Source organism: Caretta caretta, chromosome 10 (assembly GCF_965140235.1).
Source record: "Caretta caretta isolate rCarCar2 chromosome 10, rCarCar1.hap1, whole genome shotgun sequence".
Lineage (NCBI taxonomy): Eukaryota > Metazoa > Chordata > Testudines > Cheloniidae > Caretta > Caretta caretta.
The window spans coordinates 48,185,496-48,199,468 of NC_134215.1; the positions used below are offsets into that span (position 1 = coordinate 48,185,496).

The window sequence follows — 13,973 nt, forward strand, 5'->3', positions numbered from 1 at the left end:
TAAGGGGTAGGAGGTCCCGGGGGGTAGTCAGGGGCGGTTGGATGGGGTGGAGGTTCGGCGGTGGGGGTCGGTTAGGAGACGGGGGGGGAGGGGCGGTCAGGGGACAAGGAGCAGGGCGGGTTGGATGAGTCAGGGATTCTGAGGGGGGCAGGAAGTGGGAGGGAGCCAGGCTGTTTGCGGGGGCACAGCCTTCCCTACCCGGCCCTCCATACCATTTTGCAACCCCAATGTGGCCCTCGGGCCAAAAAGTTTGCCCACCCCTGACCTAGGAGGTCCTTCTCCCATGGAGCCACAAACTCCCGCTGAGGCCAACAGGAGCGGAAGAGAGGTCTGCACTGGTTAACCCCCTGCAAGCCTGATGCTGCCCCCACTGGACTTAAGGATGGACTCCCATTGACTTCATTGGACACTGGACCAAGCCTGGGTCCCCCTGGACAAAGCTAAATTTCAGGCTGTCAGACCCACAATCCTAACCCAGTCCCTCTTTCACTCTGTGTCCACAGACTCCCTCACTTCAACTCCCCTCCCATTCCCCGAGCGGCTGCATTGATGAAGCAAGGCGTACGGATCGTCTGTAGGTATATTTATACGTAAATACAAAAACCGTCTCGCCATGCGACAGCGCATAGGAACATTTACAATGATCTCCAGCTCTGGCTCGATCAAGTGAACGTTAAATACAAAACCGAAAAGGTTGTAAAAATAAGAATGTACATTCAGAGAGCTTATTACAGTATAAAGGTACTGAGGGTCTGTTCAGCTGCCAACCTCACCTCCCTGGGCAGGGAAGGAGGGGCATGATGGTCAGATAGCTCAGCAGCACTTGGGAGGGCTGGGGTTGCACAGTCTGTGCGTTGAATGGCAGGCCGGGCACCGCCGGGGCAGGAAGGAAGGGGTAAGCACCTGCTCCAGGTTTTTGGCTTCTATACCTTAAGGTGGTTTTCGCTTGGCACTTGGCAGCCGCAGCTCATCCCGATGATGTCTGCCTGGCAGAGATAGGCAGGAGGGGGACTCCCTGGAAAAGCACCGCTTCTAGCACAGAAGTAAGTTACCACCATCAGTTGAGTTCAGACTTCCTTGATAACGCCCAGTTACTCTGACAGCACTTCACAGCCCTCTGCCCTGCAACATTTTGTACCTACTGCTGCCCGTCGCTGCCCCCTAGTGAGCAGGTGAGTCATCTCCAGCCTGGGAAGGAAGGGTCCCCTCATCACAGTAAAGATCTGCAACTCCTCACTCAAGGGAAAAGATGGGCCCCGGGACCCCTCCTCCAAATAAAAGACAGGTAAGACTGTGTAACCCCTGCACGGCACCCCGGCAGGGGGATGTAGCATGTGCTCTGACCTAGCTGGGCCTAGCGCAGCGTCTCCGCACCACTCCGATCCAACAGGAATGTATCAGCACAACTCACGCCGTGGTCTGTACACTGACGTGCGTGTGTACTAGCGAGTGTGCGTCTTCTACAGCTGCAGCAGAGGAGTGAAAAGAACAAAACAAAACAGAGCCAGTAACATCACAGCGCCATTAACAATGCAAGGCTATAACTCCCCACTCGAGAAATCACAGCAGTGAGACAACATTACAACACTGAGCCCCAGGAGCAGCCAGAACCAGGTGCGTGTGTATATGTATCTATAGAATACTTTCGTAGGCTAGACTTGAACACATGGAGTATATATTATATACACACATACATACAGACGGACACACACACCTAGTGGCAGGTAAGACTGACGTATGTGCCTTTTCTAAGCCCAAGGCTTGGGTGGTACTGGAAATGGATATTTATTTAAGTCAAGTCCTCCAGGTGGATTTCAGGTGGTCCCACAAAAACAAAATCATACTGAGGAGCAGATCCTCTTCCCACTTATCTCTAGTTACCCCTGGCAAGTGGCAGCCACAATTTGGTTTGAATAAGGCACAGTTCAACAGCAGGTGGTAATAGTTAAGACCACGAGTCGCTAGTCAGTGGCTACTAGCTGTGATTCATCAGAACCAGCTAGCCAAGGAAAGGTTGGAGCCCTACGACAAAGGAGTTTGGTTATTGAAGGCTCTGCTGAATCCAGACTGGTCGTGAGGAAGGCGGGCTGGTCGTGACTGACAGGAGAGCCAGTCCCTGCCCTCGGGTTGGGTTGTGTCCCCATTAGCTCTTCTCCTGGCCTGCCCGTGTGGGAGTGGGGGGCAGCAGGCCCTCTCTCTGCACATGCTCAATGATGGCCGTGTAACAGAAATAGTACTGCTCGGGGGTCTGGATGCTGAAGGCCCTCTGCGTTCTCATCCGCATCACCGTCTGGGGCACGTTCAGCGTGCCCATGTCCTGCAGCTGAGAGAGGCAGATGTCCAGCGCGCAGAAGGTACCTGAGGGAGGGGACAAACAGGCCATCCATCAAAACACTGCCACTGTAGCAGCACCACCCCACAGAAACACCCGACAACCCCGCTCCCCGCTCCCCCTTGTAGACTCCCAGTTACTGTCCTAAGAAGTCCTACAATCTCAGCTACCCTTGGGGAACCGCCTGCCCTAACTCCACAGATTAACACTGAATTCTTGCAAGGGGGAGGAATTCCATCCCTGAAGGACATGCAGGGATTTAAGGCTCCAGGCGTGCATGTGTCCTTGTCAATGTGCCCAGGCGGATTCCACAGAAAGGAGTTCCCGCCTGAGTCTCCCATGAAGGACCAGCCCAGTTGGGAGCAATCTGCCATGTCAAAGAGACGCTCTCGGGATCCCAGCTCTCAGGCTGAAGGTACATGGCTCCTCCCGGGAAGGGACTAAGGACTGCCTGAACCAGAAACAAATCACAGCCAGCCCTCAGTGTGCAAAAAGCCCCATGGGGCGCGGAGTTGGAATTGGAAAGTACCGGGGGAGGGTGACAGTCTCTGTGGCTTCACAGTGGGTCTGGAGAGCATCCCATGCGGGGGAAATACAGTAAGAAGAAAGAAGAGCTATTTCCTTCTGAACTGCGGCGCCTCCTAGGGGTTCACTAGGAATGACGCCAGCAGGGTTTCACTCTGTTCTCTCTGTCTCCTATTTACAGGGGCTCCCCTGGCAGCCTGCTCTCCGGAGTTGGAGAGAATTACCTGTCCTGCCGATGCCAGCGCTGCAGTGGACCACCATAGGCGGCCCTCCTGCGTGACCTTTGAAGCGAGGCCCCAGGACACTGGCCGCCAACCTCTGCTGCTGCTTGACTGCCCCCAGGAAGTCGATCAGAGTGGCAGCTGAAGAAGGGACGCCGTAATCCGGCCAACTCAAGTACTGGAAATGGGACACCAGACGCCTCTCTCTGTGCTGGGTGCGAAAGCCCCGCCATCAGTGCTTTTTGCTTCCATTCCATTCCCCTACCCCCATCCGCCCCGGGAGCGCCCCTACAACGTGGGACTCCAGGCATTCCCTCTTCTTCCTGGAGCAGCTGCACACCAGCCACTGCAAGCCCAGCAGCATGGGCCTTCCCTCATCCAGCCCATCCCTTCTCCTGTCACATCACCCACATACAGCATTCCCAAGGGTCCCATCTCCCAGCTGGGGATCAGGAGGCCGCCATCAATGCCAAACAACCCAGACACAACCTCTCTCCAAGCCAGCAGAGCTCATCAGCACAGTGGGGTCCCGAGCCCAGATGGCCCACACCACAGTGCTGCCGAGATACCATGCTCCACCCCACGTTTCTCCCTTCCGCAGAGGTGGCCGTACCCCTCTCCCCACGCAGCTGCGATTCTCCGCAGGCAGCCGAGAGGATGGCAGCTGGGGCTCACCCACGCTGCCTGCTCCTTCACGGGCACCAGTGAGGACTGCAGCCTCCTTCCCCCACGGAGCCTAGTCCTCTGGCCCCTTCCTGGAGAGGTTCCTTGCAGCAAGGGGCGGGGGATTACCTCAGTGTTATAGATCTCCAGAAGGGTTTTCTTGTAATGGTTCAAGTTCTCCACCCCAAGGTTGGTGACAGTGAGGGATCCATAGCACACCTGGAAATCTTTCTCCAGTGGCCAGTACTGGCCACACTTCCTCCTGCCTCCCTCCTCAAGCCTGTAATATACAAGGGGTGGGGAGAAGGGTGGGTTCTTCATTGCCTCCTCCCTGAAGCGGATCGGGGAGGTTGTTCCATCCCGGCCAAGCCACCTACCGACCTGCAGGGCAGCTCGGTCACAGACATGCTGGCAGGCTCTCACCTGCCCGTACCCTATACTCAGACCTTGCTTGGTAATGGGAGAGGAGGGAAATGGGAGACACAGTCCTCCCCTGCAGGAGGGGTGAAGGACGTGATGAGCCAAGCACCTTAGAAACAATTGCTCTGCTGAGGTTTAGCAGTGACCTGACAGCATTCCCCAAATGCTGGGCAGCCACATGTCAGACTGGTAAACACTACACTCAGACAAACAGCTGGGCCACTTAATCCATCCTTACAGGGGCCTATGAATCTGATAGGTCATTTCGACATACACCAGGGTACTCAGGTTGGGAGTCACAACCATTGTTCCTTTCTTGCCTTTTCATTTAAAAAAAAAAAAAAAAAAAAAAAGGTTTCCAGCCATAATGGTTGTGGAGAGAACCTTGTAAACCTGATCAAACCGTAATTGAATGCGGTGAGCCCTGCCTGACAGGGCGGTTAACAACAGTTCAGGGGCTCTCAACTGGAGTGGTGGACACCAGCAAGCATCAGAGGTTGCAGTTATCCTACCCTTCCAGGTATGGAAAAAGCGGAGACCCACTGATGTCAGCTATTCCCCAGAATGCGAAAATCAGACTCCACACTTAAAATAATCATAATGCTTCGCACATCTTCAGTGTGTTTCACAAACATTAAGAGACTCAAAACTCCATGGGGGCAGATATTAATAGACTGATTTTACATATGGGGAAACTGAGGCAGGGAGATTAAATCACCTGACCAAGGTCACAGAAGGAGCGGGCTTTAGAAATGGGAAACAGGATCCCAAAGTACTATAAGTACTATACAAACTCTCGCTGCATATATATATATATATATACACACACACACACACAGAGTGAATATATATATAGTGTGCGTGTATGTATATATATAAAATTTGTGTGGCATTTCGTATACACATATACACATGAACTTTTCCTATACATATATACACATGTATAAATTACAGCCACCAACAATCAAAATGCAGCCACTTCTTGGGCAGAATATGGCAGATGCTTTAACAGTGCACAACACCTCTACAAATGTTTAGGGCAGCAAGTGAAGAAGAAAGCAAGCTATGCCATATCCGGTGCTGTCTGCTCAAGTCCCAGGAGTAGAGATTTAAGGAAACAAAATGTGGTCACCCAAACCAGACTTCAGCCTGCACCATGGCACTAACTCTCATTCTGTAAAAAGGGACATAGGATCTTGAATGTCCCCAAGTGGCCAGGACCTCTCATCCAAGAGGCTGAGTGGGTCTCTGCTCTCCACGCACACTCACTCACCTGGTTGTCATGACAATCACCAGAACGTTTTGCTCCCACACCATGCGCCAGAAGTCGCAATACGTGTTTTCCAGAGGTCCTGACAGGACAGATCACATGTGAGAAAGGTTATAAGTGTTGGACACATCAATTCTCATCCAGCATCCCAGTGAACGTGGGGATGCACAAATTGCACCTCCCACTGGATTGCTCCAGCCAGTCCCCTCTGGCCACACCCTCAGGAACAACCCAAGAAGGCAGCACCTGGACCATTGGTGTATGGCAAATCAGCACTTAACAACGACAACAGATCCCCTAGGGCTGCCTCATCAAATCATGTGGGTCACTGCGATGCTACATGGAGCTTCTAGGAGTATTAGCTCTAAATGCACATATGGTAGCTCCTGCTCTTCACTGCCCAGCACTCCTGTGTGATTATTAACGGTTGGGTGGTTGGTATTAGTTCCCTTCCCCTCCCAGCCACATTACCGTTGCTGTCACTGGTACCAGAGCCAGCTCACATGGCTGGAGAACGTGGCTAGAGTAGGAAGAAACTGAGGAAAATGACCCACTGTAAACACTACACCCATTCCTCCTGCAGACCAAACACGATACAGGCCAAGTGCTTAAAATGGCCAACAAATTTCTAGCTGGCTATGTGTGCCACAGGTTTGCACCCCATTCTTCTGGCCCCGCTTAGCTGCTGGCCATGTCTCAGTTGCATGCCACCAGGTTTGTGAAGAGCAATGTGGTGACATGAAAAGCTTTTGGGAAGAGCTGGAGGTAGGGTTGTGAATTTGCTGTGGACCCTAGACCCCGTGGTGGTTTTGTGTAAACATTGAGAAAGGTGTTGACAACAAAACAGCTGAGCCTTCTGTGGTAGAACGCTGTTGCGTCAGGGATGGGCTGGCCCGTGTAAATGAGGCAGGTCCAGTGCCTGTGACAGAGCGGTACTCCCAATTGGCCATTAAGAGGGTGGGGCAGCACCTGGAGGCTAGAAAAGATCTGGGAGAGACCCAATGAGTCAGTCAGGAAAGTTTAGGAGACTGGAGGGGCTCTCTAGGGACAACTGCCGCATGCTCTCCGCAAGCACTCCCTGGGAAGAGGGAGGAGTTGGCAAGTTTGGGAGAAGGCTGAAGAGCAGCAAGATGGGTTTGTTGGCTGGCCAGGGCCAGAGAAGGCTGAAGGCAGGAAGAGCAGCAGAGGACCTTACCTGCTGACATCTCCAGAAGAACCATGAGAGGCCCTGGGGTAGTGAGGGATGCTCCCAGCAGAGAGGCTGTGGGGAAGCTGGCAACAGAGGGGTTGCACTCCAGCTGGAAGGCTGGGGAGGCTGGCTTGCTACAAGGCCAGGAGAGGGCTGCGCTGGAGATCCAGGGCATAGCAAGGGACACTGAGGCTGCGCTGGACAGCCAGGGTGTGGCAAGAGATGCCAGGGCTGTATACTGCATGTACTGTCTGGACAATGCTGGGGAATTCTGGACTATGGTTATGGGACTTGTTATGATGCATATACATGAAACTTTTGTAATGAATTAACCCCACCAGAACATTTGGATTGTTTCGAGGGACTCTAAAAGGGGAAACTGAGGCAGATGCTTCTGTCAGGCCACGACTTGCTGCAAAATGAGGAGTCCTGGGGGGCTGCTCCACAACAGACAGCATCTCTGCTGCCAGATGCACACCAGGCACCTTGTGAGCTCACTGGGATTTGACGGGGGAGCTTTATGCTGCTACGCCCCTATTCAGTTGGAAATATTGATGGGGATTTTGTTTGTCTGGTAGGAGACCATGTGATCCTCTTGAAACACTTTTTTTGGGGAGCAACAGGGATGTAGGTACTCGAGAGAGAGAGAGCGCGCTCTGTAACTAGGCAACGGCACTGAGTGATTTGATACATACTTTGGGGGCAAATAATTTGTGGAAGGGTTTTTTGTTTTTGTTTTGTTTTTTTTTAAAGTTTGACCACATGGCTGGACCATGGACAAATCAAATAAAACCAGCCAGTCTGTCCCACCCCTGCTCTGTCCTGACCAATGGCTCAACTGCTCCCCAGAGGAGTAACGGGGGAGGTTCCTGCGAGATGATTTGCCAGGACTGTTCCATTCCCTGAGACCCCAGGGCACATGAGAGTTATACGAGCTCTGGCAAAAGGGGCCTTGGATCATTCCTTAAATGCAGGCAGATGCTCTGCAAGCCCCAGCACAGCGAGACGGATGCTTCTATTGCACGGCAGGTCCCTGATTCAAAAGGAACCAACGTACGTGGTGCCAAGTGCCGTAGAGACTCAGGCTGTGACTGTTCCCGGGAGAGGGTATCTGCCTTAGCCAGGACGCTCGTTTCCAAACAGGCAATCAGTACTGGGTGAGACCTTCGGCTGCCGTACGCTCATACGGCTGATGGGAGAGGGAAGCCATGTTTCAGGACAGACCCCATTCCCTGCCCGCGGGGCCTACAGATACTTGGCCTGATTTCCCCTTGGACTTGAATGGGCGTCAGCACCTTTGAGATATCAGCCTCAAATGGTATGTGCGTGCTGCGATTGGGAGGCACAGCTGCAGCACACACAGCCGTGCCCGCGCTACCTCGGATCCAGCTAGCTCGCTAAAAATAGCAGCGAAGCGGCAGGGGCATGAACTAGCTGCCCGAGTATAATCCCGCCGGGGACCCGCGGTGCGTGCTCTGGTGGCCAGCCCACGCAGCTGCCGCCATGCTGCTGTTTCTCGCAGGCTAGCTAGCTCAGGTACGTCCACACGTGCTGCATTTGTGCCTCTGGATCGCCTGTGGTCACACCCCCTCTCCGCCAAACTTCTCGTTTCCCCACCCCCCAAAATCCCTGCTCTCCCTTCTCAATGGGCATTGGCCAAGCTTCTCCCCCGGCCCTCTGGGCTTTGTGCCAGCCTGCAGGGAGGGATGTCTGGTGTCCCCGGCCAGTGCTGCTCCTCCACTCTGCAGGAAACAGTTCTGCAGCACTTTATCTTTGCACAGAGCTCTCCGGACGTTAACTAACCCTCACAGCACCCAGCTGCTAGGGAAATAAGTAGGGCCCTACCAAATTCATGGCCAGGAAAAACGCATCACGGACCATGAAATCTGGTCTTTTGCGTGCTTGTACCCCGTCTTATATAGATTTCACAGGGAGAGACCGGTGTTTCTCAAATTGGGGGTCCTGACCGAAAAGGGAGTTCGCGGGGCGAGGGCGAGTCAGGGTATTGCCACCCTTACTTCTGCGTTGCCCTCAGAGCTGGGCGGCCAGAAAGCGGCAGCTGTTGGCCGGGCGCCCAGCTCTGAAGGCCGCTCCCCGCCAGCAGCAGCACAGACAGGGTGGCAATACCACCCTTACTCCACTGCTGCCTTCGGCGCGGGGCTCCCGGCCAGCAGCCGCCGCTCTTCAGCTGCTCAGCTCTGAAGGCAGCATCGCTGCCCCCAGCAGCAGCGCAGAAGTAAGGGAAGCAGTATCGCAACCCTCCCTACAATAACCTTGCAAACCCTCCCCCCCCACAACTCCTTTTTGGGGCAGGACCCCTCCAGTTACAACACCGTGAACTTTCAGATTTAAATACCTGAAATCTTGAAATTTATCATTTTAAAAATCCCGTGACTGTGAAATTATGGACCATGAATTTTGTAGGGCCTGAGAAATAAGCATGCCACCCTCCAGAAGGGGAACAAACCGGCCCAGAGAAGCGAAGTGACTTGTCTAAACTATTGCTTCACCTCCCAGACTTGTCCTACACACAGCTGATGAATAGCCCGCTGAAATCAATGAGAGTCTTTCCATGAACTCCAATGGGCTTTAGATCAAGCTCTCACCCGATATCTCCCCTCCCCACCCCTTTGAGTGAGCTCCTCCCACAAGCAGCCATACTCTAGGGATGCTTCCAACACCTCACCACCGCACGGGGAAAAATTAGCACGTGCTCTGCACCCATCGGCAGCCAAGCTCCCCCCCTGCCACGGCGAGTGCGCCACGTCCCCGCTCCTCCGCCTACCTCCCAGCGCTTCCTGCCTGGCTGCCGCCAAACAGCTGTTTGGCAGCATTCGCATGCTCGCGCGGGGAGGGGGGAGGAGCGGGAAGGTGGCACGCTCTGGGGACGAGGCGGGGCTGGGGTGGGGATTCGGGGAAGGAGTTGGAATATTGGCAGAGAGGCGGCGGAGTTGGGGCGGGGCCTCATGGAAAGGGTGGAGTGGGGGCAGGGGTCGAGTACCTACAGGAAAGAGGGGAAGTCGGCGCCTATGGCTCCACCCTGTTCCTTCCAGCCCCTCCAGAGGCAAGAATCACTCTTTACAGGACTCTGATGAGCACAGACTGGATCAGTGCCGAGACTCCCCCAGCCAGCCACGTTGGCATCATATGAACAGCAACTTGCCAGCTCACTGCCCCGACACTGCCACGTCGTGGCGTACTGACCCCATTCTAAGAAGAGTATGATCTTACCCTGAGTACCAATGTAAGCATTCCTTTGTTTATAGCCATCCATGAAGCTGGCATTGATGTAGTCTGTCAGCTGGAGAGAGAAAGATACACAGACCGTTACCACGCAGAGCGTAACACCACAACATGCTGGAGGAGGAATGCCCAAGGGCAGGGGAAAGCTGTTAGTCAGCTGAACAACAGAAAGAGTCTGAGGTATGCAGGTTGGGACAGATAGAAGAGGAGTGGGCACCATGCGTTCCCAGATTCCTGAACCTCATCTGGGGCATCTCCCGCAACCCAGCTTCCATTCTGGGAGGGAGCTCAGGTTTGCATCAGTTTTAAAACACTTTGACACTGGCCTATTTTAAAACAAAATCCGCCCACGGCCCATTGCACAGCCATGATGCTGTTTACAATTATGCTACCACCACACAGGCCAGTTACACTTGGGGCAGCAGTGCCATGGGACGTGCAACCTGCTCCCACCAGGCTGGGTGGAGCTTAGGCTATTGCTATTTCCAAATACCCCTGACAAATAACCGGGGGGAAGGAGTGCAGTTGAAAGAGGGGAGCCCAAATGCCTGCAGAGATCAAATAGCAACTAAAAGCAGGGGAAGGGAGTGAAGATGGAGCGAAACTCCAGCCCTTCCGATCACCTGGAGGCGTCTTAAAGTAACGAACTCAGCAGGGAAGAGAAACTATCAAGTCTGACCAGATTCAAATCAGAGCCCCCAAATAACCTCCCACGATGCCTTGCTGTCCATGTCGCCCAGGGACGCAGAGGGCTGTTCCGGACATGGGCTCTCTTCACTCCCTTCCTCGCATAGAAAGCTCAGACATGCCGGAAGCTTAAAGGAACAAAGATCCCTTTCTCTGCAAGGACCCAAGTTGGGGCACTCAGGGGTCTGTGTTCCTCCTGGGGCAACTGAAAACTTGACACGCACCCCAGAGTGATGCCCAGAGCTGTATCTCTCATGGATTTAGGGGTTAGTGTCATAATCAACCATTCTAGGAGTGGCGCCCCCAAGACTCCAACTTGGGTAGATGAACGAGGCTCTCGTCAGCAATTTTCGGCTGCATGCTCACGCAGCCGCAGTTACTCCGAAGCCTCCCCGTGCGCTACGTTCGGGTTCAGAGCTTGACAGGCTGAGCTATTGTTTTTAATGAGTGCCACACTGCTGTCCCTTGAGCAGCCAGCCCAGCGCACTGTTTGGCTCAGTGCCCCCCACATTCACTCTGGCAGGAGGCATTTCTCACCAGGGAGCATGTGCGCTGAGAGCGACAACAGAGGATTGAAACTGGCATTTGGGAGCTTCCAGCTAGCAGAGCCCATAGCGCGAGATGCTGGCTAGCTGTCGGGGCTCAACGTCGTACCCGGCGAACGAGTTCCCCTCTTGCTTTCAGAGGAGAAGCTAATGCTTAGAGCCAGACCCTCAGCAGGTGTAAATCAGTGTTAGCTCACTGAAGTCAATGGAGCTAGGCAGATTTATTTCAGATGAAGATCCAGCCCTTAATGTTAAAGGCCTACGTTCTTCCGAGTGTTAAAGTAGGGTGGGACATGGGGTGCTCCTTTCCGGTCACCCCAGCATGGCCAAGGCCCTCAGGGTTCCCCTTGCCCAGCGCTGCTAGGCATGTGGCTCTGTCCAGGAGAATTCTCCACTACCGCTGTAACCGGTGCTGGGGTTTCCGATGCAGGGACGAGGAGGGCCTGTGCTGTTGTTTAAGCTCAGAGCAATGCACGACCAGGTGGGAGATGTGGGTTTGAGACTCTAATTCGAGGCACCACAGGCTGGCAGAGCATGTAGGTGTCTCCCAACTCCGAGGGAGGCCTCTTCCCACCAGCCACACTGGCCTGCGGTTTTGCCTATGTCCTGAGTGCACAGCGTAGGAGACGGAGGGACCTGGTGAGGAGTGTAAGGCAGGACCTGAGGATGTTCCTCAGGGGTGGGAGGGAGCGGCAAGAGGGGAGAGAGTTGCCAGCCTCTCCTAAGGACCTGGCCTAAAAGCACCTCAGGGTCCCACCCTCCAGAGCCTCTGCTCTCCCAGAGCTGGCTGCCCCCGGAGAGACCATGCTGTGAAGGAGCAGGCATATGTGAAAGCCTGGAGCAGGTGGTGGGCTGGGTCTCTGGGCTGGAGAGAGGAGTCCCCAGCCAAAATAAACCCACCCTCACAGTTTTACGCGGTGCTTTCAGAACACCAGGCCACGCACGGCTCTCACACTGCCCCAGCTGGCAAATCACTCACCCTAGCACACAGGCATGTCCAGCATGCGACTGCCACCCCAGGAATGAGGGTGAGGGGCCGTCTAGACAGCGGAGAGTCAGCGCCCCAGGGAAAACTCTGCCTGCTTACCTCCGAGCGGCTGTACTGCTTGGTCAGCTTCACTCGAGTTTGGTCCAGGCACGGCACGTCCCCATATCGGTTCTTCTCCTGGTTATATGGAGCCCTGTGGGGCACCGAAGAGGCAGGAAAAGTGAGGAAGAGAGAGCGGACAGGAAGCAGTGAAGGACTCTGTTCTAGATCACACCATGCGCCTGGTGCCCGAGTTTGGGCTCTGCCGTCAATCAGACCCAGGGCTTTCCTCATCTAGGGAAAGGCCCGTCTAGCAGATTGTTATGGTAAAACTGACACCCACTTCTCGTCTCTGGTAAGCTGGATCATGATGTTAGGAGGGTTGCTTTGTTCTCCCTCATGCTCTTGGACAGCACTGGTAAGTCTGCAATCCAATAATAAACCAGGCTGAATCTTCCCGGGCAGCTAGAGCGAGGGATCACCCATCCCAGTGCACCTGACCGGCACCCGCAGCACAACTGCAACCTTCTCAGCTGGAAGCACTGCCTCCTTCCGGCCGCGGCTTTGCACAGCCACAAAGGAAGGGGCTGGTTTGGTGGCTCTCTGCATGCAGAGGCACACAGCAGAACCAGGTTTGCTCTCCCCTGGCGAGGCCAGTAAGACGTGGACACGTGCACAGTAAATGCATCCTGGTCTGAGGAGTCCCTTTTTCAATCTTACTGCTGATTTCTAAACCATCCCTCTGCCCTCCGTCTCCTGCTGCTGAGCCTGCCGTGAGAGGAAAGAGACTCAGGTCAGACCCGCTGCCGCTGCACGGACTAGCCAGCCCGGGATGAAGAGAATGGAAGCAGCTTCCTCATTAAAAGAGAGGGATTGTGTCAAGCAAGCCCAGCTATGGTTCTGATTTTGCAGACCCATTGGTGATCTATCCCTCCGACACCGCCATCTCCGTGCCTAGAGGCTTTCCTTGCATACTTACAGGGAGCAGATGAAGGTCCCTGCAGGACTCCTGCGCCGGATGTCTTCGTACTCCTCGTAGATTCCCCGCTTCTGCTTTCGGTTCACATGGTCCATCAGTTGATGGACAGTCATGCACTTTGGTCCAGGAACATGCACCGAGCCATTATCTCGCGGTGAAACCAGCGGTACCAGGATCAGCTCATCCAACGGGTCTGGGTGGCCATTCTGCTGGGGGAGGAACCGGCAGTTCCAGCTGAGAGGGTCCAGCTTGAGGGATCCCCCTAGGTATTCAGGGAGACATTCCCGGGGCAGGTGTTCCTTCAGCTCTGACATCTTCACCATCTGAACCTGGGGGAACAGAGTGAGATGGGATGGGGTGAAACACACCCCGAGCATGGACTTGACCAGCCTGTACGTGAAGAGAGAGGGGCTTGCTTGAGACAGTGGGCACGTAGAAGGGGATGTAGTCTGTCTGGCTGGGGCTAAGAAGTGAACTGATCCACTTCCCTCTTGAAGCCATTACAAGCCTTGTAGCCTGGAAAATTCCTCACAAAAGGGTCTTTGAGTAGCTCCCTTTCCCCTCCATTCTCTTGTTTAGAAATCTGGTCTCTTTAGTGAATGGAGCTGTTCTGACATACTCCAGTAGGGGGAGTCTGCCTTTCCTCAGCTGGAGCAGAACAGAGATCTGGTCTGTGAACCGTCTGGATAGAAACAGCTCCCTTTCCGCGACTACAAGGCTCGATTTGTGACTACTGGGGAGAAGTCCACATTTCAGGTGGGTGCTTTTCATACAAGTCTCCTGCTCTAATCAGGAGGAGTGGGGAGGGCAGGTGCAATTCAAAGCCACAACATTATAGGACCTGGGAGCATTAAACTCTGAGGACATGGTTC

At 54.2% G+C, this 13,973-nt stretch overlaps 1 protein-coding gene across 2 annotated transcripts in view; it reads right to left on the minus strand.

Annotated features, from left to right (window-relative positions):
- Positions 1–562: 562 nt before the first annotated feature.
- The window catches only part of PTPN9 (protein tyrosine phosphatase non-receptor type 9), a 50,282-nt gene continuing 36,871 nt past the window's right edge, over positions 563–13,973 (minus strand). For both annotated transcript variants that reach the window (XM_048867035.2, XM_048867036.2), the window contains exons 7-13: positions 13,102–13,430; positions 12,183–12,276; positions 9,852–9,921; positions 5,435–5,513; positions 3,871–4,021; positions 3,082–3,289; positions 563–2,358 (exon numbers count right to left, since the gene is read on the minus strand). In XM_048867035.2, the coding sequence (XP_048722992.1) occupies positions 2,144–2,358; positions 3,082–3,289; positions 3,871–4,021; positions 5,435–5,513; positions 9,852–9,921; positions 12,183–12,276; positions 13,102–13,430 (1,146 nt within the window). In that variant the 3' untranslated portion in view covers positions 563–2,143. The remainder of the gene's footprint in view (positions 2,359–3,081; positions 3,290–3,870; positions 4,022–5,434; positions 5,514–9,851; positions 9,922–12,182; positions 12,277–13,101; positions 13,431–13,973) is intronic.